Source organism: Suricata suricatta, chromosome 4 (genome assembly GCF_006229205.1).
Source record: "Suricata suricatta isolate VVHF042 chromosome 4, meerkat_22Aug2017_6uvM2_HiC, whole genome shotgun sequence".
Classification (NCBI taxonomy): Eukaryota; Metazoa; Chordata; class Mammalia; order Carnivora; family Herpestidae; genus Suricata; species Suricata suricatta.
Genome location: NC_043703.1, coordinates 159,252,284 through 159,278,325, shown reverse-complemented (window position 1 = coordinate 159,278,325; position 26,042 = coordinate 159,252,284). Strand labels below are relative to the sequence as shown.

Sequence of the window (26,042 nt, the reverse complement as noted above, 5' to 3'; positions counted from 1 at the left end):
CCCGCCACGCCACTCACTTTTACAGTAACCTTCATCTTGCAGAGCCCTAATGCACCCACACGTCCCTGATGAGGCCACCTCAGGTCAACGCAACCAAAAGGGATTTCTTTCACCTCCCAACAACTGTGTTCCTCACTGTCTGGGAAGCCCACGGGACCCCTCACACGTGCCTCGGGTTGTGCACACACACACATGCACATACACCGTGGGCCCAGTGAGACCACAACCGGCCACAAGGTAGAGGCCTCAGTTAGCACCTCTCTGAGATTCCCCCTGCACACCCCTGCCCCCAGGTACCTGAAAACGAACCAAATCTCCGATACCATGTCACGGACGCCTCCGCACCTGCACGTGCCAGAGGAGGCCTGTCCCAGCACTGTTCTGGCCACGTCACTTTCAAGGACTCACACTGAACTGTCCTCCTTCTTCGCCCACCCATGTCGCCAACCTGATTTCTCAACAGCTTCCCAAAATAGGACCCCAGGTTCCAACCAAGTCAACACTCCGAAGAACCGTGTCCCACCTCTCGTGTTGGCCCCCGCCACCCAGGACGGCCCACCGGCTCTGTCACTGTCCTTGTCCTCCACTCCTCCCCTAGAGGAGGACCCCAGGTGTGAGCTCTGGGGAACCTTGTGAAATAAACCCATCTTTGTTAACTCGGGTTTTAGCTCCCGTTCCGGAAACCGTGTACAGACAGCGATTACTTTGTGGGCCCCCCCCCGCCAACGTGCGAGTCCCCTCCTCGGGCGCAGAGCCTGCGGGAGCGCTCACCAAACGCGCCCGGCACCCCCCTCGCTTCGGGCCAGAGTGGAGCTCTGCTGGCGGCCACACGGACGAGGCCTTGGGGGAGAGGGTGTCCGGGCCCCCCGTTCCCACGGACCGCCCCCCACCCCAGGTACGACATGGAGCTCTAGGTACTTACGGCTCGCGCTGCCAGGGTCATCACCACTCCCGTGAGAAACGTCAGGTAGTATCCTGGGTACACCCCGTGCCAGACGGCCGACAGAATGAACGTCTGGATGGTCGGACTCACGGAGGCTCGCTCGTAACACACCCTGGAAGCCGCGAACGCCGCCGCGGGCCAAGGCGGGTGAGTGGTCAGAGTCTGCACAGCCCACAGCGAACCTCTCTGTTCTTACCCGGCGGGACTCAGGCGGAGCAAGGAAACAAGCACAGCCCACCCCGGGCCACAGCTTGACCCGTGACCTCAGGGAGGCGGAGGCTGTTAAATATGCCTAGTGATCTAGGACCGTCAATATGACTTTCATCTTTTTACGGTACACGTAATAGCTACGATGATAATTCCCAGTGTCTGGAAATCTATGCTACTTAGCAAAAAATTCAATATTTAACATTTTATTTTACATTATTTCATGATTTCCTTTACTAGCGTTTCTTTAATTAAGAACTTTCAGTTGACCTAATAATACCTCTTTCTGACAAGTCTGGCTGTGCTTAGTCTAAAATCTCCCTGTAACAGATGAAAATAAGATTTTCTAAAGGTATCACATTTATTTATTTATTTATTTTTAAGTAATCTCTACTCCCAACACGGGGCTTGAACTCATGCCCACAAGATCAGGAGTCATATGCTCTCCTGACTGAGCCAGCGAGGTGCCCCAAAAGTTATCAAATTTAAAATACAACAACAGGGGCGCCTGGGGGGTTCAGTCAGTTAAGCTTCCAACTCTGGCTCAAGGCATGATCTCATGATTGGTGGGTTCGAGCCCCGCGTCAGGCTCTGTGCTGACAGCTCAGAGCCTGGAGCCTGCTTCCGATTCTGTGTCTCCCTCTTCTCTGCCTCTCCCCCATTTACATCTGTCTCTCTCTCTCTCTCAAAAATAAATAAATAAATTTTAAAAGATAATAAAATACAACAACAGCAACAACAGCAACAAAAAATGCACAGTAAGTCAGCTCAGAAAATAGGTAGCCACTGGGGAGATTGCAAAGCACCACAAGGTGACAATGTCATATGGTGGGCGTCACAAGGCAAGAAGAACACAACTTGCCATAAAATAAAGGACACTCCCAAAAAAAGACTGCTTTACCTAGAACGGTGCTCAGAGCCAGGCTGGTACGGGGGTAACGTTTCATAAGATAAACTCAAGATACACCAACGTGTCTCACGGGGAACAAGGTGACACGGGCACTGGGAGTTTCTGTGCAACCTCCTAACTTCATCTTCTACAAACGTGGCTCCACCTGGGCTGCCCATTGGCCACGGGACACATTCTTCCTCACGACCTCGCCCCGTCCCCTCCTGCCCTCCCCTAGTCCCCTCCCGGCCCCTGCTCCCTGCTCTCCCTCTCCACTCCTTCTCACGACAGAGCAGCACCCGGAGGTGACGCAGCTGTGTTTGTAACAAGATCGTGAATTCTCTGACTGCAGAGCCCGGGTCCTTTTGTCTTACTCATCTTTGTATCCAGTGCCAAAGGTACAGAACGATCTGTCGAATTGGAATATTTTTGCAACTGGAACTGTTGTGGAAAACCTACTGATTGTTTAGTTGGTCACTTTGTCTTATTTAACCAAATCTCCAGTGAAGGACACTGGCGATCTCGGGAAGATGCCTGGGAAGGCGGCCTGGAAAGTCCGTGATAGAAACAGTCCATGCTCAGGCCAAAATGGTTCTCAGATTTGATACTTTGCTTTGGACGATGTTAACAGTACTTCCTGGTAAACACCAAGGTCAGTTGTCACTCAACACACTGTTATTTAATCAAGAATCTGAACTCAGTGAAGCGCAACCTCAAGTATCAGATGCCACAGCACCAGCTAAAGACTGTTCTGGAAGGAACATACCTTTTGAGCCAAAGAGCTGTCTGAATATTCCAATTATCGAGAAACATCTTGAAACTTGTTGACATCTGAAAAACAAAAGAACCTTTTTCTTTGGCCAAAAAAATAATGAAGCTTTAAATAGTAGCACTAACATTTTATTGGGCTAAAAGTCAATTACTCGACACTGACAGCAGTGTCCAGAATTCTCTCCTCCATGCTGCTTTCCTCACACAGTAACGTGCTTGTATAAACGACATGCGGCATGCGCTCAGAGAGGAGGACTACGAGGTAAATGGATTATCCTCATCTTCTCCTGTATGTTAACATCCACAGGGGTTGTCATGGAATTTTCCCCAAGGCATTCCTGATCTGTACATGACCTTTCGGTAACCCTTCTGTGACGCTTTCATTGGGGACTGGATGTCCCATCAAGCCACAGCCTCTCCTTCCTTCACCTCCACGCCTCTTCAGCCACCGTCTGTGGCTGCTCGGACTGTGGCCTCACTCGGAACGGCCGCCATCTTCCCACGTTCCCAGCCTCTCCCAATCGGAGCTTTCCCTTGACCTCAGAAGGACCCTCTGGTCTCCGTCTCTACTTCTTCCCTAAGTAACCGTCTCCTCGTGTCTCCACTTCCTTCTCACCATTTCGACTGGTGCATTATTTACTACTCTCGTCAGAATCCTCGATGCATTTGTTTCTTCTTCCTTTTAATTTATCCACCTATCAAAATTCAAATCCTGGATCAAGCACACTTTCCATCTTCTCTACTCATAACCTCTGAAGCCAAGTGCAGAATATCATATGACATTCAAGACTTCTGTCCTAAACCCATCCTTTTTTTTTCTTGAGAGAGAGAGTGCATAAAAACCTACATGTGAGCAGGGGAGGGGCAGAGACACAGACAGACAGACAGAAAATCCACACTCCGCGTGGAGCCTGACGCAGGGCTTGATCCCATGAATCATAAGATCATGACCTGAGCTGAAACCAAAGGTCAAGACACTTAACTGACTGAGCCCTCAATCTCTCCATCTTAAAACAAAATCAAACAGAAGTCTCTCTTTCAATCACCTGTTCCCCTGAGCTACGGCCTTATCTCCACCCTCCTGCCCTGCCCCGGTGACAAATGCCGAGGAGTCGTACCATCTGGCTTTTATAACTTGTCTCCCAGGAAACTGTTACCACAACATCTCTCGGCTCCCCCGCTGCTGCAGCCGACGGCTCTCCTGAGCTCTGCTCCTACGGCCCGGATCTCAGCAGCCTGCAGCGCTGCTCACCCTGCCTCCTTCAGAAAATGTAGCTCCTTCTGGTTCACTTTTTCTTTAAAAAATTTTTTTTGAATGTCTATTTTTGAGAGCGGAAGAGAGAGAGTGAGCACACGCAAGGGAGAGGCAGAGAGAGAGGGAGCGAGGATCTGAGGCCGGCTTTGCGCTGATAGCACAGAGCCCAATGTGGGGCTTGAAGTCCGGAACCGCGAGATCGCGACCTGAGCCGAACTTGTAGGCTTAACCAACTGAGCCTCCCAGGCGCCCCTTCTATCCTTTTCCTTATCTTCCACCAGGCATCCTCACTGAGGGCAGTAACCGCCCCCAAGAGGATGAAAACCGGCTCTGACTCATTTCGTGTCTAAGAGCGTATGTCCACACATATAAGCAGACGCACAGTGTATGCAGTAGTAAAGGGGGGGCTGATTAGGAAAACCACATCTCAGAATCTCCTTAGGGGGGCATAATGGACAGAAAGTTAGAAACACGGCCATACAGTCATCACTCAATCTCCACAATTATGGTTTTCCTTCTCCTTCCCCATTTTTATTACCGACATCGTTAGGAAAATTTCAAAGCAAGTATCAGACATCTTCTTTACCTGTAAATAGTTCAGAATTTACTGGACTTTGGAAAAGCCGAGATCCGCCCTAACAAAACCACGTACCACTCCTTAATGTCACCTAAGACTCATTTTGTGTTCAAATACCCCAGCTGTTTAAAAGCATGTTTTCCAGGTGGGCCGTTCAATCGGGGTGCAAACACTCGGGGTACAAACAATCGGGGTGCAAACAAGGCGCATCTGTTAGGCTCCGGTCTCTTGACTCTGTAACAGCCCGTCCCTGCCCTGCACTGTTCGGCCATCATTTATTTGTAGGGGAAAACTGGGTCATTTGTCTTGTAGGATTTTCCACTTCTGGATCTGGCATTTAAATTACTTCTTTAAGCTGTACACTCCCTTTAAATTTAGAAAGGTCTAGAGACCTAAGCAGGTTTAACTGTCTTGGCAGAGTACTGGAGACACGGCACTCTCTCTCCTAAGGCATCACCTCCGCAGGTGCTCACTGACCGACGGTCCCACTTTCAGTGACGGTGAGGCTCAGTCCCAGGCTGTCTGTCACCCTTTCCCACTGGGTTTCGGGAACTTCCACTGCAGGAATCATTCTCTCAGGCTCGCAAAGCGATGTCCGCTTTTGGTTCTCCTCCCCTTTTTCTCAGGCTCCTCCTCCGGACCTGCCCTCCTCTGACCTGCCTACGGGCACAGGTGCTCCTTGGGGGTTCACGTCCCTTCGCAGCCTCTCTCTCTCATGGCCACGCCCACAGTTTCCTCCCAAACCTGAAACGCTACCCGCTGCTGGTTCCCAGTTAGCATCGCCCAGCTCAGATGCTGCGGCTCCGGTCTGATCATCTATTTGTCGGCCGGACAACTTAGTTATAAGTCTGAGATCTGAACACACAGTATCTCTCCCTTCAAACCTGTGCCTGTTCTTGATCCTTCTCCCAGGGAAAGGCATTGCCATAAAACTGTTTGAGGCCCAGTTTATAACTCATTCTCCCTTGCTAGTGCCAACATACCACCGAGTTCTGCTCAACTTCTGGAACAGCCTCCAAGGTGGGTACGTCTTTCCGGCCCCACTGTCCCTACTCTGGTTGAGGCCAGCACCACCCTGGATGAACACAACACCCTTCTAACAGACCTCACTGTCCCACGAGGACAACTCCTTGTCCCCGATGTGGCCAGATCCTCCTGAACCACGGCCGTGATCACCTCACTTGCTCGCATGAAATCCACGCCCCATACTCCAGCGCTCTGTGAGAGCACAAAACTCTTAGTATGGCCTCTGAGACTGTCCGGTCTGGCTTCTATTTCTCTGGCCAATCCCCCTCTACTTGGAGTGCCTGGCAACCTCCTCCTTATCATTTAGGACTCAGCTTAAGACATTCTTTCCTTCACGACCCCTCCCTGAGCTGCCTCATCTAAACTGGATCTTATCTTGTAGCCCCCACCACACCCTGCGTCCCTCTGACCACAACCCACCCTTCTGTGGCACCCAGGAGATTAGAGCCCCATGATCCAAGGGCCCGGATCACACCAACCTTATCCGCTAGTCCCCAGAGCCCAGGGCACATGACTGGCAATTGGCAAATACTGGTTGAATGGAAAAGTGAGTGTTATTATTAAAGAGCCTTCAACACCACTCTTGGGACGTCACATCATGAGCTATAAAAGCAGAGTGTGGGACGTAAAGTATCCTATGTAAGTAACTTGTTAATGATTTACTAACCTCTATTTGCTGAATTCTCAAATTGGAAATTAAATCCCAACGAGCTGTTCCATTTTCATCATATCCTCTGAAACCAAAGCCTGCAGCGTTGTTAATAGCATCCGCTGCAACCAAGGGAAAGAGAAAGTATGAAATGCCTACGTAACAATCTACCACATGCTCTCAGAAGGCAGGTGTTATCATATATTAGGATCTTTTATTCTTAAGCAGTAAAAGTAGATTTATTCTCATTTTTATCTGATATGATAATAACGTGGACCTTGGCCCCATTTCCAGGCTATCCTGACAGCTTGTGTTTGGGGTACAAGCTGTAAGGTTTGTTTCTTCTCATAGAGGACTAAGGCTTCTCACTGGTGTTTAACTACGGATCCTCACGAGGGCACTCTGCCGGCTCGCTGTCCGGTGAGATACACGTGAACGGTGAGGTCCCCTCGCATGTCACTTACCTAATGTCCATGCAAAATAGTATTTGGGTCTGGCAGCCAAAAGAGAGATGTAAAGATAGATGACTCTCGTTGGCCAGGACGCCGTAGCCTGAAAATCCTCATCGATGTTATACTCCACGGGTAAGGAGTTGGAGATGGTCAGGTGAAACAGTAAGGAGAGTCCGCACACCAGAAGCTTCTGAGTGACCGCGACCTGGCAGAACCAGACAAGACTTCAGAACCATAACCCACACTCTCTCCGGTCGCTCTGCCCACCGCTGCTGAACCAGTCCTCCCGAGGGCAGCACTGACTCTAGAATCTCCCAGTGAAATATCATCAGCTGCACTGTGCTTGGCCTTTGAGGCCCTCGTGATCTCCCAGCGGGACATTTCAAGCCTTCTCTCTACCTAACACCTCCAGACAAATCTCACTGGAAACATCGATTTGTATTTTCAAAGCTTTTGGTCAAGAAAAAAAAAATCTGAAAGCAAACGGAGGAGCACAGGTGTGAATACACAAAAATATTCACATTAAAAACTTGTGGAGGTGGATTCCACATTCTACATACACATCCACAGCTTATTATTCCACTGCGCTTCTCCCTGTATTTCCCAAATGCGATGCATTTCACAGACATTACTTTTACAATAGACAACTCAGGCATCTCTCTAAATCTGAAAGTTCTTCAATGCAGTTTTGTTCACAGACCATAAAAGCAAAAGAACCACACACCCGAAAAAACAAAAAATATCTGCAGATAAGACTCTGATGGGGGAAAAAAGAAAAAACGCCATTCTTTACTGTATGCCGAGAAGGTGAAATCACCGTGGTGATTTTGGATTATTGGAGGCCGGACACTTGCATCCGCCGCGGCGTGAGGGGGCGACGGCACGGAGAGCAGCCGGCGGGAGGAAGGAAGGGCTGTCCCCAGGTCAGGGCAGGCGACGACATACTTGCATTTTGAGCGTTCTGTGCGGTAACCTAATACTCAGATGACCAACCTGCAAACGAACGCTCAATCTGAACGCTCTCGGTCACAGTGCTGAAAGAAAGGGCTCAGAGGCCAGAGTCAAGCGCACGCCCGCCTCGCTGCACTGTTGGAAAAGCGTTACTTGTTCCCGGGCGGCCTTATTAGGAGGCGCTGCGGGTTCAAGGACCCCCCACGGCAGCTTTGATTCTCATTTTCCTCCGTGTCTTTGAAAGTTTTCTCCCGGACGGAAAAGGCTACCTGTTGCTCACCTCTCCCCAAAATATCTAACCTACACATGTGAGAAGAGATTTGAAACAGGCAATTAGAGAGAAATTATAATTACAAGCGAGGTGAGATGAAACAAATGGCCCGACACGCTAACCTAAAAAGCGGGCGCGGCATCTCAGGGACACAGAGAGAAACGCTGTGGCCGTCAGACCGCATGCGTGGCCTCCGGGTCTCAGCTGCAAACCAAAAACTCAAGGAGCGTACATCTGATCACAACCAGCGGCTGGCACACTTGTCAATGAGAATCCCCACAACGGCTGAGCAAAGCAGGATCAGGTGCCCCAGAGGGCAGGGGTGGGGGCCCGGGAAGCCGGATATAAGCCCTGGTCCCAGAGCCCCCTGCTCAATAAGGTGACACCTTCCACCATTCCGGCAGGGGGCCAGACGCTGGTTCTCAGAGAAGCTGAACCAGACAGGATCAGGCTGAGGGGCACAGGGTGGAGGTCGGGGTGAGCGCTGGGATGGAAATGTGGAGACTATGGAGTCTGCATCCTCAGAGGTGAAATCTCAGGCCCCTTGCGCGGGCCGGCTCAGCTCCAGAAACTACAGTCAGGTCTGTATCCACCCCACGAGATGGCAGAAGGCTGGAGGGTCCTTCACGAAGAAACCAAGCCGCCGCAGAGAAAGTCCTGCAGGCACCATGGGGAGGCAGACAGGTGCTCCCCAGGGGCCGTCCTCCCCTGCTCGCACAACAACGGAATGTCTACAGGGCGCACTTCAGTCTAGCTGAAGACCACACATCACAGTCCGCCTCGCAGCGGAGTACGGCCACAGGGTCCCTGTGATGTCAGCACAAGGCACGTGGACAGGTCCTGGGGCGCACCAGTTTAAACCATGTAAGCCTGAGGACGGCAACCCCCGGGGAGAGTCTGGATCCCCCACCCCCGGGGCCGCCACATTAGCCACAGACCGCCAGCCTTAGATGTCCTGCGAGAGAAAGAGACTCTACCTTTCTAAGCCGCTGTTATTTTGGCCCCTGTTCTAGGACCCAAACCTGTTCTTACCCAGATAAAGACCGCTGGGAGGTCCCCAGCGAAAGGGCACAGGCTACCTGACCGCCCACTTTGGATCCTAAGAGTCTACCCACACCACTGATGCACGAAGAGCCTACAAATGCCTTTGAGTGATCTGTAAATAACCATCACTTCTGACTAAATTTTATACATATGGCATTTCAATTAAAAATATATTAAGACAGTGAGATAATATATTAAGAGCATTTGCCATTGTCCACAGCCTCTGATTTGACGCCTATACCCCAAAAGCGGTAAGTGACATTTTGTAAGAGTGAATCCCATAAAACTTCAGAGTAGGGTGACAGAAGTGATATATAAATTTGTGTCGTTCTTTGTTGGGTTTGATTTACCACTAATCGCACGTTTGAAGTACTTGAAGTTTTTCTAATGTTTTATAAAATTGTGCCAGCATCTTAATTACTAGCTTTGAATCCTCTTCCTATGACTCCAGAATAAACTTCTGGAACATCAAGGCTTTCTATAGTCATCCTCACTTTCTCCTGGGGCAATGAGAATGTGAAACGGCCAAGTGGTCTGCCTGGACGCACCGACCAGTCAGGGGAAGAGATCTGAATCCCTTCAATTCAATTCTGAAGTGCGGTCCCACTTAGTATGCTTATCAATCAATATTTAACCAGTAATAGAAAGTAGGAAGACAAAGTGCCTTTTTGGTATAAAACACGACGAGTCACGTGGCAGCAGAGAGATAAAATAAAGGCTTTTGTGAATGGGCGCACATTTCTCCATTCACGCTTCATTCTACAGAAACTTAGAAAGGGGGGTGAAGCTTTGCTCCAAGCCCCACGGCTCCCTTTTTTGTCTCACGGGCTCTGTGACTGGACTATTTCTCATGGGACTTTCAGATTCTACCAGATCAGGGGCCCCTGGTGGCTCAGTCGGTTAAGCATCTGACCTCGGCTCAGGTCATGAGCTCACAGTTCACGGGTTTGAGCCCCGCATCGGGCTCTGTGCTGGCAGCTCAGAGTCTGGAGCCAGCTTCGGATTCTGCTCCCTCTCTCTCTGCCCCTCCCCCAGCTTCTGCTCTGTTTCTGTTCTCAAATAAATAAATAAACATTTAAAAAATTAAAGAAAAATAAAAGATTCTAGCAGATCAAATCCAGAAACTCAGCCTACACAGAGCCTCAGAGCCTTTCTTGATAAAGGAGTACCCATTCCAGGAGCTCAGAGGAAATAAAGCTCAGGCTCCGCTGTGAGGCAATTCAGCATGACTTCACAGCCAGACTGCCTGGGTTTGACTTCCCTAGAGCCAACCTGGGAAGTCCTGGTTAGATTACGTGGGCCGGCTTGCCTCCCCCAGCCGGTGGGGACAGAAGCAGCGGTTGTGCTGTGACGGCTGAGGCGCTGTGGCGTGTCCGCGGCAGGGCCTGGCACATGGGGAGCGCTACCAAAGTTTTAGCTATTACTAATTGTTTTTAAAAGTTTCTTTATCTATTTGGAGAAACAGAGAGGCAGAGAGAGGGGGAGAGAGAGGACAGATATCCTGGCTCGGGGCTCGAACTCATGAAGTGTGACATCATGATCTGAGCTGAAATCAAGAGTCAGAGGCTTGGCCGACTGACTGAACCACCCAGGCGCCCCATTTTTACTTTTTTATTGTGGGGGTCAGGAAACATTTTACGGAAAAGGTGGTATTTGATGCAGACTTTTAAAGAGGAGTCAGATTTCAACTAACGAATTAGGAAGAGGAGGGGGAAGGCAGGGGAGGAAGAGAACACCGAATTAGCTGGAACACGACATACAGGTTTGGAAAAAGCCTAGGAAAGTAGGTTGGGTCGGTTCCAGGCAAATGGCTCTCCTGGAAAACTTCCCTAACTACAAAGCTTCCTTCTCACCAAGGAGCTCAGCAGGGCTTCTTAGCCTTAGTTTTGTTCCTGGATCATGACGCCCCTGGGCATCACCACTAGGCACAGTGGGAAGGGTCGTTTGTCTTTAAAGGAGTAGATGGGGAAGTCCGAACCTTGATAACATCAGTGCCTTTGAACAAACACTGCTGCTCAGTATGGCTACCCAGGCTCCAGATGAGCCTCAGGACCTTACGTTTGGAGACGGCTCCGCTCTCTCACACTGCATTTCTTCTTTTCCGTTCTCGCCCGGCTGCGCCAGGTGGTGGGACCCGCCTTCGATGAAAGTGACGTAGTCTTTGTAGGAGCAGAGCGGGCCCGCCAGGATGCCCATGAAGTTGCAGTTGTAGCTTAGGTACTCCAGGAGGCTTGGCATGCGCCTGCAACCGAGCACACGCAGCCCGTGAAAATCTGACGGGAATCGTCTGCTTCCTCGCTGCCCTTGCCACTTCCAAAATAAAACAGGCTTTAATTTTCAATCGCATTCATACAATAAAAAACTTTTTTAATGTTTCTTTATTTTTGAGAGAGAGAAATACGATGAGCAGGGAGAGGGCCAGGGCGGAGGGGGAGGGGGACAACCAGAGGATCCCAAGCGGGTCCTGGGCTGACAGCAGACAGCCCAAGGCGGGGCTCAAACTCCCAAACCAGGAGATGGTGACCTGAGCCGAAGTCCAATGTTCAACCGACTGAGCCACCCAGGAGCCCCCAAACAACAAGAATTGAAAAGATCAGGATGCAGTGATGCTCAATAAGGGAGTTTCCATACAGATCTTTACGAGTACCCACAACCGGTCTCTACTTAATTCCTTCGTTATAAAGAAACCTAAGACAGACAAGACGTGGCATAAAGAATCATCCCTTGCTGGCTACCAGTCACACACCGACTATGTGCCCACACGCTCCAGGCTCTAGAGATACTGCAGTGGACAAAACAGAGAAATATTCTGCATTCACACAGCACATGCAAAAAACAGATAATTTAAAAACATGTATAAAATATGTATAAGAGATGCTGGGTACTACAAAGAGAAAGGTTTCTTCCATTACTATTACTATTACTATCACACAAACCATCAGAGAGGGCCTCTCTCACAAGACAGCATCTGAGCAGAGACCGGAAGGAAGGGAGGCGGGCGTCGCGTGAGGAGCCAGGACAAGGACCCCGGGCAGAGGGAGCGCCGCGTGCAGACTCCCTGAGATGGAGCGTGCCCACAGCAGGGGACCTGGTGTTGCTAGACAGGGCAAAACCAAGGAAAGGGACAGGAGAAAAGTCCTAGCGACCCGAGGTGACATCACAGGGCTCGCCTTATAAGCCGTGGTAGAAACTTTCTGACCTTCTGAATGCGATGAAAAACTACAAGAAGGTTTTTAAAGAATCCCTGTAGCCCCTCAGGGTGGGCAGGACAGGGGTGGAGGCCAGAAGACCAGCCAGGAGGCCACTGGGCCCTGCAGGCGGGAGGCGACAGAAGCTGGGAGGGACACGTATTTCGGGCAGGACAGCCTAAAGCTTTGCTGGTGCACTGGACGGGGGCGTGAGGAAGGGATGAGGGACGCCTGGCGACGCCGTCCCTTCAAACGCTCCGAGGTCTGTCCAAACGGTGCGTGGTGTCTAAAGTTTACAGAGCATTCTCGTTCTTACAGCAGGCAACCAGGTAAAAAATACACACATTATCATACAGGGGACTTAGCAATCTACATTTTATTGACTTTCTTTGGCTTTTTTAAGGTTATTTACTTATTTTGACAGAAAAAGAGAGCACATGCACAAACGTGGGGGAGAGAGAGGGAATTCCAAGCAGGCTCTGAGCTGTCAGCACAGAGCCCGACACAGGACTCGAACTCACGAACCATGAGATTGTGGCCTGAGCCAAAACCAAGAGTTGGAGACTCAACCAACTGAGCTCCATTTATCAAGTATGCTGTCCACTGACAATCATTCACTATCATAAATAAAAGAACAGCAGGGGCACCTGGGTGGCTCAGGTCATGATTCCATGGTTCATGAGTTCAAGTCCCATGTTGGGCTCTGTGCTGGCAGTGCAGAGCCTGCTAGGGATTCTCTCTCTCTGCCTTTCCCCCCATTCATGCTCTTTCTTTCTCGCAAAATAAATAAACTTAAAAAAAGAGATTTTAAAAGAACAGCTATACCTGGAGACAGGAAGCAGGCTTCTGGAAGATGTTAGCATCCTTCCTTCCTCTCTAATGTGAGAAGTAGTTTCCTTAAAAAGCACAAACACTCTTTGTGGCCAAGAGAAGTTGACAGAACCTCCCTCATATGTGTCTTTATGAAAAACAAAAAAGAAAGCTGTGTTTCTGGTCCATCTGACACTAGCTAGAACACCGCAGAGCCAAACTCCTTTTTAGACTTCTCCGGAATATTTTTCTACATTTAAAATTGTTTTGAGCTTTATGTATTTTCTCTTGAAGGCTCAAAATTGAAGAGAGAAACATGTTGCTGGCAGATTTTCTCCTGCGTGCTTTTCCGTAACGCTGAAGCAGAACGCGTTCTCACTGCCCCAAACAGGGCGCGCCCTGCGGTCACAGAGCGGCGGGCTTCCTGGGCTCCCACAGCATGGCTCCATTTCCACGCGGACGATTTCAAGCCCGAAACAATGTCAGGTTATCAAGGCACGCTCAGTCCTCCCAAGTCAAACTATGTATCACAACTGGCAAGGACAGGAGATAACTCTGAACCCTGACATTTGCTGCAGTAATCATCCCTGGCTCAACTGTCATAACAAATGACAAGTCATTTTATGTCCTAAGCAGACAGTTATAATATTTGCTATTTCATATGAGAAGTAGCGCTGTAATACTTCCTTCATGACGTGAAATGACAGAACCGTGTTCATTCCACAGGGATTATTTGGGGTCAGCCCCACGGCGTCCTAGGTCCGAGCTTTGCAGCCCCGGCACCACGGGCCAGCCTGGACGGTGACCCTGCATGCCAGGGGCTGTCCTGTGCCCTGGAGGGTGTTTAGCGGCACCCTGGCCTCTACCCACCACATGGCAGGAGCACCACCCCTATGACAACAGGAACAGTCTCCAGACCTTGTCCGGTGTCCCCGGGCGGGCCGCACAAGCACCCCCAGTGGTGAGCTGCGATCCAGACGGTGAGGAAATGATGATAATGAGCCCGAGCTCGGTCTCATTAAGGGGGTAGAAAGAGGGACAATCAAAAATCAATCTGTAACATCAGACAACAATATACATTGTGAAGAAAAACAAAGGAGGGCCAAGGGACAGAGAGTGACGGCAGGGACGAGGGCGGGGGTTCTGACAGGGGGTTTGTGCAGACCTGGTGGCGGTCCTACGCATGTCAGCTGACCCCCAGTTAACTCCGAGCGAGCCGCCAGGGGGCCTCCTCAGAAGAGGGGATAATACAACCCAACACACATTACAAAGACCTCTGGCTGCGGAGTGGAAAGCAGACTGTGGAAGGAAAAGAGAGAGAAAACTGAGCCCTGCTGGAGATGCTGTTCCAGGAGACCAAGGAGAGAGTGCGGTCCGGCGGGGGCAGTCTCAGGGGAGGGGGGAGGCAGGAGGGGGCGGGGAGAAGCCAGTCTGATCGGGGACAGTGAGACGTCATGGTCAGAGAACCAGGTCTCCAAGGGAGAGTTAACTTGCCAGCAAAGTGGCTTTGCAGTAAGAAAGCGTGAGTCTGCCTAAGTTTCTGTTCTAGGGCACTACTGAAACCGGTCCTGCTGGTAAGCGGCCAGGGGGCTGGGGAGAAGGGAGAAGGGGATGGAAATCAGGAATTCTGTTCGGAAGGCGTCCTGAGACACCGGTTAGATCCACGGCAGGATGTTGAAATGGCAGATGGGTATGAGGTTGGAGCTCAGAGGGGACGTGCCGCTGTGGGAAGACAGTTAGGAGACTCCAAACAGGCGGACAGTATTTAAGGCCGATGGGCTGCACCTGATCCCCAGAGAAGATGGAGAAGTCCAAGGATGTGCCTCGGAGCCCACGAGTCTTCAGCGGTGGGCCTCAGAGGAGGACTCAGCAAAGAAGAGAGAGGGAAACAGCCAGAGAGGCGGAAAGAACACAGGACGGGGGCCTCCTGGAAGGCAAGCGAGGAATGTAGTTCAAGGACTGACAGGCTGGGTCGGACGGTGCTCGGAGGCGGACAGTTACATCCGCAGAGGTTAGGGTCACCCGGAAGAACGCTATCAGACGGGTGGTGGGGACACACCCGAGTGCAGTGAGCTGAGAGCATGGGGGATGGGGAAGGGGAGACGCCGAGAAACGTCTCTCGCAGAGGCTGGCTCTACAAGGCTGCAGAGCAATGGGGAGGCAGCTCGAAGGGAGCCATGATGAGTGACAACGCACGGGCCAGGGTGGGAAGGAAAACCCTGGAGCTAAAGAAGAGAAGCGACAAGTCGGCCTTGGACTGGATTACGGGCAGCGCTCAGGATAGGACAGAAGTGGGGCATTTTGTTACAGACACAGGCAGTTTGGCAGCTTCGGTGGTTGCAGAATGAAGTAACTTTGCTAACACCCTGACTTGGGGACAGGGGGTGCGCGGGGCATCTGACCAAGGAGGGTGCACAGGCTCTCGGGAGTTGAGCAGAGACACGCTGCAGCCAATGGCCCCGCAAGGTCCTAACGCTAAACATGGGGCCACATGCTGCAAACAAGTCCCGTTGACAAGAATGACTGTTTCTCCCTTCTGCTCCCTTCCACTGTTTGGGGAGGCAGAGAGTTGAATTTCACAGGGTCTGCGGTTTTGCCAGGTAGATGTGCGGGAGGGCAAGGCGGAAACGGGAGCTGAGTGTCCATTAACGAGAGGTGAGCGGCCTGGACGCGCCAAGGATCCCTAAAGACCACAGAACCCAGATTGAAGGGATCCCTCGGCAACTGTCTATCAAGTGTATGTTTACTGGTATGTAAATACTGACTACTGAGAATTCAAAAGAAATCATTTTAAAGATGGGGAAAATCAAGAAGATTCCCAAGACAGACAGATGTGCTGCCAAGAGTGAACCCTCAGGGTAGGGTCTACCCACCATCACAAACTCAGCCTCACTCTTCTGACAGCCAGGCATCTGTTAGTTATCGATCTACAGAAAGCAAGGGCTTCCTAGGAATTTTTTCTTTAGGTAAAGTGAGGATTCAGTCTCTAATTATATTAAGATAGACCCTATCCAAGGAAGTGAGCTATTCCTTAGTCAACAGGGTACTATAAAACATGAACTGAAACCCACCCAGAATGAATTCCACCGATAATCCTGAGAATATTTTACTGGATCTTCGTTATCTCAAAACATGGCGTCTGTGTGCTACAGCAACATATCTTCACCCCATGCCTGCTGCTGAGTTACTGGTCTATAAACGGAAGTGGCCATATGATCTTCCTGTCTGCAGGAACTCAGGAAGTCAGAGGAGGGACAGAAGATTTGGTGACACCGTCACAGCACACAGGAGGCACATACTCGATGATGATATATCCAAGGCGCTGGGGGAGTCTTGGAAGGGACACTGAGCCTAAGCTAGCAAGGCCCGGTGGCAGGGAGGTGGGTGGAGGGAGGACGCTTTGGTCCCCGCGCAGTCGGCAGCCCTGGGAGACGAGCCAGCCGTGGCCACGAGAGCGAGGCACGTCCCCGACAGCGTGCGCCAGCGCAGGGTGCTGTGAAGGGCACCTACCTTACAGCCAGACCTCTCTGTGACGACGTCAGTTCTTCATCCTTCCGAAACATCCCTGGAAATGAAAACAGGTACTTCTGTCAATTATGATTTCCCCCAAGAACGGCATTTTCCCCCATTCACACGTCTACCGTTTTCTTGGTAGAAATTCAGGCTATACCCCCAATTTTGGTGTAACTGGTTCCTTTCTCTCTCTGTCACATTGGTTCAATGCCGTCAAGGACCACCTTGTAAGCCAACACGTCTAGGTCTGTGTGAGGTAAATGCCACACATCAAGGCACAAATCTGACTCTTCTCTAGAGGAATTATTATTAACTTAAAAGTTCCATGGGTGGTATATGTGAGTGTTGAATCACTGGATTCTACTCCTCAAGCCAAGTCTACACTGTATGTTAACTAACCGGAAAATTTTAAAAAACCTCCAAAATGCTACCATATTTTATAACAAACACTATGACTTTCAAAAGGGGGCATCAAAGGGCTCCTGGGTCAGTCAGTTGAGCGTCCAACTTCAGCTCAGGTCATGATCTCATGGTGTGTGGCTTCCAATCCTGTGTTGGGCTCTGTGCTGACAGCTCGGAGCCTGGAGCCTGCTTCGGATTCTACATCTGTGTCTCTGTCCGTTCTCTGCTCATGCTGTCTGTCTCTCTCTCAAAATAAATAAATAAGGATGGGAAAAAAAATAAAGGGGCATCACAATGTTTCTATTACTAGATGATTTAAATGACTAACATCAGTATTACAAACTAGAAGCCTGACATAAAGCAAGGAATGACTTCCTTCCCTCTCTCTGCCTCTAAAGAATGACAACTGTATGCATATAGCATCCACATCTGTTTTTACCTTCTCTCCCCAAGAGGAGGCCATGACTTATGATTACACATCAACTTACTAGACTCTAAGCCTGATTTAAAGACCAAAGGAGAACTAAATTAAGATGCAAATAATAACTTAAAGACGCAAATATGCTTAAAAAATATGTGTAGGTCTTCCTTAGCAGATGGCAGAGGACAGGTGACCCAGGCAGCAGGGCCAGCCCCCCGTGTAGGAAGCTCTGGGGCCACCACGAATGACCGGCCTGGTGGGTATGTGTGTGAAGAAACCTGAGTCTAACGCATGAGTCACCGCCCATGGGGTTAGCACTTCCTACGGCAGGGTGTCCGTTCGCTGAAGGCAGAAAACATGGATATATATATTTCTGCTAAAAATCTATGTAATTGTGTGTGTATGTATTGTACATATAAGAGATCAGGGATGAGGAAAAAAGCATCCGAATACTAATAAAAATGTAACAGAGATGAAGCAGGGACCAACAAAACTTGATTTAGACCAAATATCTAGTTTTTTTGTATTGTATGTTGCCACTAATGTTGGTCATAAGACAGGACCCCACTTTTACTGTTTTTGTCACTAAATCAAGTGTGGAATTAATATGAAAAACTACAAAAAAACATAAAATAAATAAACACACTTTAATGAATCTAAGCAGAGCTGAATAGTCCTCTCTCTTACCTTGTCTAATGCAGAAAGCTAGGGTCTTTTCTCAGGTGAAAGTAAATTTGATTAGGATTTCTTTTGGTGATGAAAAATTAAATTTCTAAATTCTTACCATCATGAATTTCGTAAGCCAAACTAGTGATCTTCTGGGTAATTATCATCATTGGGCTGTAAGAGAAAAAAAATAAGTATTTCAAAGCAGGAATTTAAAACAATGCTAATGATGTATGAAAAAATAGTTCATTCTGCTTTTACAACTGCAAAATCCTGACACTTTTTAACATTAAAAAAAAAAAAAGACCACAGGATCCCAGAGAGAGAACTCAGGGGCTGCTATGTTTGGGGCAGGCGGGCGGGCTAGGGAGCCAGGCCTTCTCCCCTGCTTTAAAGAGCAGGCAGGCAGAAAGGAAGGCAACAGGGCAGGGAGGGAAGCAAGAGAGGGAGGCAAGAAAAGGTAGAGAGGCAGGCAGAGAGAGAGAAAAGAAAGAAGGAAGGGAGGGAAGAAATTAAGAAGGGAGGAAGGAAAGGAGGGAGGGTGGAAGGGAGGAAAAGAAAGAGAAACGCATGCCCATCCCGGGAGACCCTGCGTGAGCAGGGGTGAGCAGGGGTGAGCAGCGCGCCCACCTCCTCCCTCCCGCACCAGGACCCGGGGCCAGGGGGAGGCGCACGCAGGCATCAGGCTTGGCCCTGGCTTCTCCGATCTTGACTTTTCAAAGTACCATGCTGCTGCCTTTCGCCTCGGCTGACTTAAAGGTGAAACGCGAGTTGGGAAGTGGGGAATCAGTGGAAAATTGAAGGAGGCTGGGGGAGAAATGTAGAAAATGGGAGACATGAGGGAGGAAGAGACAGGTCAGGTCCACCTCCCTGGCCTCAGGCCCAGGGACTCAGGGCCCAGGAGAGCCACCCCAGAGACAGCGCCTAACGCACACCTTACAGACGGCTTTAACTCATGTCACAGCTTAGAAAATGGCAATACCCCCCCCTCCATTTTGTAATCTCTAACTGAATGGATAACTTGGAAAAAAAAGATCAAATAAATCCACATTAAGAAAACCACCGGGTCCCTCTTTATCCTTTGTCACGTTAGCTTACCACTCGTAGCAAAGAACAATTAATCACAAGGTATTTACTTAGATGTCTGGAAGTCCACTAAAGCCAGAAACTGCCTCTGGCCAAGAGGCAGAGGGTGAGCTCGGCTCTGAGTCTGCGCAGCCAGGCTGGGCCTTCGGGAAGGTCGGCCCCACAGCCCATGCGCCTCAGGACACGGCCCAGAGCTGTGCTCCATGGCTGGGAGCACGGAGAGCAGGCAGTGTGGACTCTACCCGTGGCCGAACACGAGCATCCTTCAACATGGAAAGAAAGCAGACTGCAGGGGGCGGGGAGGCGCGGGGCCAGGCCCCTGAGCATCACCACTGCTTGCACTCCTCACGGCACAGCAAGGTCTCACGGAGGACACCCGGCCCTGCGGCAGAGGCTCCCAGACTCAGAGTGCAGCCTGGGGTCCCCTCAAAGTCAGCTCTCCCGGGAGGCCACTCAGGAAATGACCCCCCGCCAACCTCTCCCTGGGCAGCCCCGAGCACCCAGCTGCCAGGTCAGCTTGAGGGATGTTTTACGTGCCTCCGAGGATCGCCAAAACAGTGATCTCCACTTCCTCGGGGGGGAAGAATCATTTGTCTCACCCTGCCTATGTCTTCTTGGTAGTTCAGCTCAGTGAAGAATTACACAATACTCTCAGTTCTAACTGCTAGTTCCCATGTCACCTGCAGTCATAACAAAAACAACTGATAAAATAATTAAGTTTATCGACTCAGGGCTGGGGAGCCTGGTGGCTCAGCTGGCTAAGCATCCGACTCTTGAGCTCAGCTCAGGCCTCAATCTCAGCGTCGTGAGTTCAGGCCCCACATTGAACTCCATGCTGGGCGTGAAGCCCACTTAAAAAAAGAAAACTATCAGCTCAGTGACAAACTGGTAGGTACATATATATGAGATGTTCCGAAAATGCAAATGCATGCTCTGTGAGCGCGTGCCCCCCTTGTGCTTCGGGCCGCCTGGCATCCCCGTGCACATCCCGTGCCATCCGCTGTGCAGGTTGCAGGACGGTCTGTGGCCAGGGCAGGCCGGGAGAACGGGCCGCTGGGCCCGGGGTTCATGCCCCTCACAGACACGGAAAGAAGGCGGGAGCAGACGTGGATGCTCCAGGATCTTCCCAAACGACGCTCCGGGCACTCAGACCGCTCTTCCTGGACCTGGCTTTGCAAGGACAGCTGAGGGGTCACTTGGCCCAAGAGGCCGGGGGCAGCGCCCACACTCGCCCTCGCTTCATCTCAGCCTCCTGTTTTCCTGCCTCAAGATATGTTCAGGTTCACGGCTGTCTCACTGTTGTTTTAAACTCTGTCTTTCCTCTCCAGAAGGCCCACGAGGCGAGGAACCACCACGGAACCCGCGGCGGCCGGCACAAGATGTGTGCTAAGTAAATATTTAAAAACCACCAAATAAACGGACTCCTCTAAGCGTCCGGCCAAGATCTTTTTCTCCTGCAGGCTGATCAGCCTCCCTCCTGCCTGTCCATTCTCATCTGTGCTTGGAAGTATTCATCATACTGTTCTGTCATTTTTTGTTTGCTTTCCTGTCACCACAAAACTCCTGGGCCACCGAACACCAGGGATGCTGCCTTATTTCCCTCTGCGCCTCTGGCGCTAGACATACGCGCAGCTCAAAGGACCGACTGGTTCGCAGAAACATCTTGACATCTTTTCGTTCCCTTTATTGGTGATCGCTAGCCCTGAATATTCCCTTTGGTTTTAAAGTCCCAGGACAGCTCTGGTCCAACCTGTCATGGGGTTGGGTCGAGGGGTGGTGAATGTGTGAGTAAAATGCTAGAAGGCAGAATTACCGCAAAAGGAGTTCAGCTATAAATGAAAGTAAGCCAGTGCCACACTGACAGTTTGGCAAGGCATGATGAGATCTCCGAGAGTTGAGAAAAGTAGACCAGAGGGGGAAATGGACTGACGAGGCTACCACACCACGTGACCGACCAGGAAGCTGACCAGAGTGGGACCAACCTCACCTCATCACAGTAGAACGCGGCGTGCGGAGGAGACGCTGGCCGATGAGAACCACGCACCTGCAGTGTGCTGTTCACAAACACCTGTTCCGGTGACTCACCCGTTATTTCACTCACACCTCTACTGACATTTTAGCCAAAGTGTTGACTTCGCATCTACTGAAGTCTCCAACAGCTAATGCTTCCAGGGTCCTAGAAAGTCTGAGATCCTCTAACATGAATCAGAAAGACCCTCTAAGGGGCACCTGGGGAGCTCAGGTCATGATCTCACGGTTGGTGGGTGTGAGCCCCACGTCAGGCTCTGCACGGGCAGCTCGGAGCCTGGTGCCTACTTCAGATTCTGTGTCTCCTCTGCCCCACCCCCGCTCATACTCTGTCTCTGTCTCTCAAAAATAATAAATAAATGTTAAAATTTTTTTTAGTATATAAAAAATTTTCAAAACAGACCCTCTGGCTTCCCTGTGGCAGAGCCAGGGATGGAAGAGGAAGGGGGGACGGCGTCAGGCTCTCCAGCTGGGAGCTCCGGGCCGCAGACGGGGGTACCTGGACCTCCTATGTGATGACATCTCTGTATTTCGGGGGAACTACACACATTTACTCCCCCTGGCGCTCTGCTAGGAATGTGCCGGAATACGGAATCTAACTTTTCAGAATAAATACTTCAGCTGACGAGGTAGTTTCAGGTAAAAAAAAAAAAAAAAAAAGCCCTATCTGCGATAAAGAACTAAAAGCCTACATTTCATGAAATTTAAAAAACAAAAGGATACAAAACTTTAAAAAACATTTACACACATTGTTCTTGTCTCTACAAATAACGAGAATAATAAGATGTAGTGCTAGCAGTCAGCACAGTTCAACCGTAGTTCAGCATTATTGGAAACTGATGCTGAGAAACACTGGCTCCCCTCACTGTCCATGATCCCCGGAGCCGTGCGCTCTAGCGCCATCTGCAAACGCGGATGGGACCAAGCAACAGCAAGCATCTGCCAGGTCAAAGGTCAGATTGCCACCAGGTACAAGTCACCTGCCAGCAGAGCCCGCCTGTCAACTCCCCGTGGTGGTCACCTCCTTCCTGCACAAACAGCAAAACCCACTGAGGCCAAAATAAGGCCCACGTACGGAATGCCAGAGAACACGCAGCGAGTCGCAATGGAGAAGGCCATGGTTCTGAGCCCGGTCAGTCCGTCCCTCATTCAGAACCAGGCACCTACAAGCACCCACAAAACACCAGATGCTGGAGACCCGACCGTGCACAAGGTGAAGTTCTCGGTGCCTCGGACCTCACCGTGTATTGGACAGAGAGAGATAATGAAGGAATCAACAGATGAATGCATCGCTGCCGAGTGCTGAGCGCGGGCACAGAGCAGGGGTTGGGGAGGAGGCAGGGCCAGGACCCGGGAAGACCTGGCCTCACCTTGAAGGTGACATTGCAAGTAGGAACAAGGCAGAGAGCAGCCTGCGGAGGTAAGAATGTTCAGGAAGGAGGAAAGCAGTTCATCAGCCGTCAGGCAGAAGCGTGGCCAGCGTGTGGGGAGACAGGAGGCCACTGGTGAGATGGGAGTGGGTGCAGAGGGAGGGTGGGGGCAGACCCAGCAGGCTCCTGGCGCTGAGCGACCCACGCAAGGGAGGGTTTTCCCCACAGAAGTGACTTGTGAAATGGGTGTATTCTGGCTGTGGGCTGAAAAGACTGAGGGACGCCTGGGAGGCTCAGTCGGTTTCAGTTTAGGTTATAATCTCACAGTTCATGAGTTCAAGCCCCACATCGGGCTCTGCACTGACAGCTTGGAGCCTGCTGGGATTCTTTCTCTCTCTCTGGGATTCTCTCTCTTTTTCTCTCTCTTTGCCCCTCCCCTGCTCACTCTCTCTCTCTCAAAATAAATAAACTTTTAAAAAAATGGAAAAAAAAAACCTTGTCAAAAAAATGAGGAGCCGCGGGAGTAGAAGTGGGCAGGTGGTGGCCCAGCCCAGGGTGACGGCACCTGTGGTCCATGTGGAGACTGGCCATCGCCCAACAGCAAAGACGACAGGATCCGCCAACAGTGTGACCATGGACACAACGCGGGACGGGAGCCCCAGTGCGGCCAAGGGTTGTGACCGGAGCAGCCCCCAGACGGACGGGGGCAAGTGAGAAGGGTCACGGAGGGCCAGCGAAGCCAGCGGGGAGTCCGTCTGAGGCGCGTCCAGCGCGAAACCAGGGGGAGATGCGGGCAGCGAGCGGGCGGCTGGACGAGGGTCAGAGAAGTCTGCTGAGATCCTGACCCCACTGCAGATCCGGGGTGGGAAGACGGGAAGCTATGAACAGCCCCCCAAGTTAGTATCTAAAGCACAGAGATAATAGGGACACTGGGTGGATTCAAACCCCTCGACCAGCATCTGAGACCCAGGAAACGTTCGACAGAACCCGCCTGTGATGAACACTGGATTCCTGCTGAAGCACCAGGCGCCGAAGGGGCACAAGAGGGAGCGCAGTGCGCGTCCAGGAAGGGGCTTTCTCATGAACACGGGAGGTCACAGGTACGTGAATAACTATGTAAGTGTCACCAGCCCCACAAGACACCTGAAGAAACGCGTGCAGAGATGAGAGAGAATTCAAACCCAGGGGAAAGCCTCATATTGGAGTCCTGTCGCCTGGGCCAGTGAGATTCGCGGGGGTGGCTGTGTGCCACCGGCCGGCCGGGAAGGGCATCCTGAGTGCGGGGAACAGACTGCACAAAAAGGCAAACATACAGTCAGGAGAGCAGGACCGGCTGAGGGGTGGGCACACACCGTGAGGGCTCGGAGGCCCTAGAAAACCCGACTTCTGATAAATCTCATTAAAGCACGCTGCTTCGTGAATGGATGTAACAGCAGAAAGGGCCCGGGGAGGCCGGAACCCAGACAAACCAAGCCAGAGTGTAGCCCGTGTACTCTTGGTAACTCGACCTGCATTAGCAGCAGCCGGACGGTGTCTCCTCCAAACAAATGTAGGTCAAGGAGTGGGAGACGCTAGGGCAGGAGAAACAGGATCGATGGGGCACTAGAGACTAGTGGCTGAATAATTTACACGGATCCCACTTGCCCCACAGTCCCTGGGCACAGCGTGGGGCGGGGGGGTGGGTATGAGAGCGAGGACCCTCCTAGAGCTCAGCATGAAGCAGAGGGGTCTAGGGTTAGACTCAGTCTAAATGAGGATTTCTAGAAGGAGTGCACGTGACACTGGCACCTGTAGCTCTTAGACCAGATGTTCTGTCCCTTGTGCTGGGTGCGCTGTCACCTACAAAAGTACTTAGCACTTCCCAAAACGCATAGCATGTGCTCAGTAAATCACAGCTGAACAAACGCACAGGAGTAAGCAGTAATGTTTGCCGAGCATCTGATACTATGCGGTTAGCTCTGAAACAGCCTTAATTCGAACGGAAAACTACATTGTGGACATCTCGTTTGGTGGATGCACTAAGCTACCTCCATAAGTGAGCATCCTCCAATCAGAACTCGTGACCTTCCTGCCGAACAAGTGTGTTCTGACTTCCGTCTACAAGTTCCTTATCTACAGAGAAAGCACTTACCTTTCTTTTGTCTCAATACCATTTACTTCTTCATCAAGAAGGGCTTTCCCCGCAGATCTATCACCCCACCATTTCCATTCTGTACCTTTACTTCTCGGACCCACGGGCCTGCTTCTCTCGTCTGGCATCACTGTTCACTATTCCTGTCATCCTGGAACAGGTAAGTGACTGCTACTCTACACACAAGAGTATGTTTTACACTGAAATGGCTACGTTCAAGCACTTTCACTTCCACAGTAACTTTTCAATTCATTGAGTTTCCCTCAAAGCCGCACCTTGAACTGCATTACAGCTACAGATTAACTTGAGAGGAACTGCCATCTTTACAATAGTGAATTTTACCATCTCAATAACAAGATATCCCTCGTCAGTGTTGTTTTATATCCTAAAGTTTTATGGTTTTCTACACAGAGGCCCTGTGCATTTCTTCTTATATGTATTCACAGATAGCCATGGTCATGGTTTTTATTGCTTGAGAAACTAGGATCCTTTATGATACTTGCTACCTGGTTATCGCTGATCTAAAGGGAAGCTGTTTACTTTATACTTCTCCTCTATTTGCTGAGGCTCCTGCAAAAGCCAAGACTTCAGAAGTTTGCAACCGTTCTGCAAAAAGAAACTTCTATGAAGAAGCCAGTCCCATGCATCAGATCAATGTTTCAAATGGATCTCGAACTCGTGTCCAACCCCCCCCCCCCCGCCCCACACACACTCACTCACATTCACAGACACGAAGAGTATCAGCTTCCCAGCCTCGGGCAAGAAGGACTGTCCCGAACAGAGAGCTCCCAAGTGATTCCCCCACACGATTCTGGTCCCCCCCGCACCCCCATGCTGCCAGCTTCAAGCCGACGGCGGCGCTTAGGACAAAGGATGGTCACTTCCCTCAACTCTACCTTCTTCAGACGCCCAGCACTGTGGACATTTACCCTAATCAGGATCAAGTTGGGATCTTTCTGCCCCCGTTACGTAACACACTCGAGGCTTCTAAATGCCTAAATATTTCATGAAGGGGAAAGTCGACCTCTAGACGCTTCTTGTCTGTCCTGCGTCCAATACAGAGAGAAAAAGAGTCCTTCAAGTTCGTTCTCCCAGACGGCCCCCTTCAGCCCATCTGTCTCTGCCTAACCATTATCAGTCTACGGATGATGATCAGATGTTTCCTCCTAATGGATAAAAATTACACATTAAACTGGGAGTTTTATTATCAGGTTGTCCATATTTAAAATGCTTTGTTGTTTTTCTTCCACATAATTAAATTTTGTAAGTTGTATTTAAGTATTTAAATGAAATTTTAGGGGCGCCTGGGTGGCTGAGTCAGTTGAGCGTCCGACTTCGGCTCAGGTCATGATCTCATGGTTTGTGGGTCTGAGCCCCGCATCAGGCTCTGTG

The 26,042-nt window shown here is 50.6% G+C and overlaps 1 protein-coding gene across 1 annotated transcript in view; it reads right to left on the bottom strand.

Annotated features, from left to right (window-relative positions):
- Positions 1-26,042, bottom strand: part of MBOAT2 (membrane bound O-acyltransferase domain containing 2) — a 65,673-nt gene that overhangs the window by 8,721 nt on the left and 30,910 nt on the right. Inside the window, exons 4-10 of the mRNA XM_029938343.1 lie at positions 18,154-18,209; positions 16,544-16,598; positions 11,094-11,277; positions 6,782-6,974; positions 6,336-6,439; positions 2,806-2,870; positions 923-1,055 (exon numbers count right to left, since the gene is read on the bottom strand). Coding sequence (XP_029794203.1) covers positions 923-1,055; positions 2,806-2,870; positions 6,336-6,439; positions 6,782-6,974; positions 11,094-11,277; positions 16,544-16,598; positions 18,154-18,209 — 790 coding nt within the window. The remainder of the gene's footprint in view (positions 1-922; positions 1,056-2,805; positions 2,871-6,335; positions 6,440-6,781; positions 6,975-11,093; positions 11,278-16,543; positions 16,599-18,153; positions 18,210-26,042) is intronic.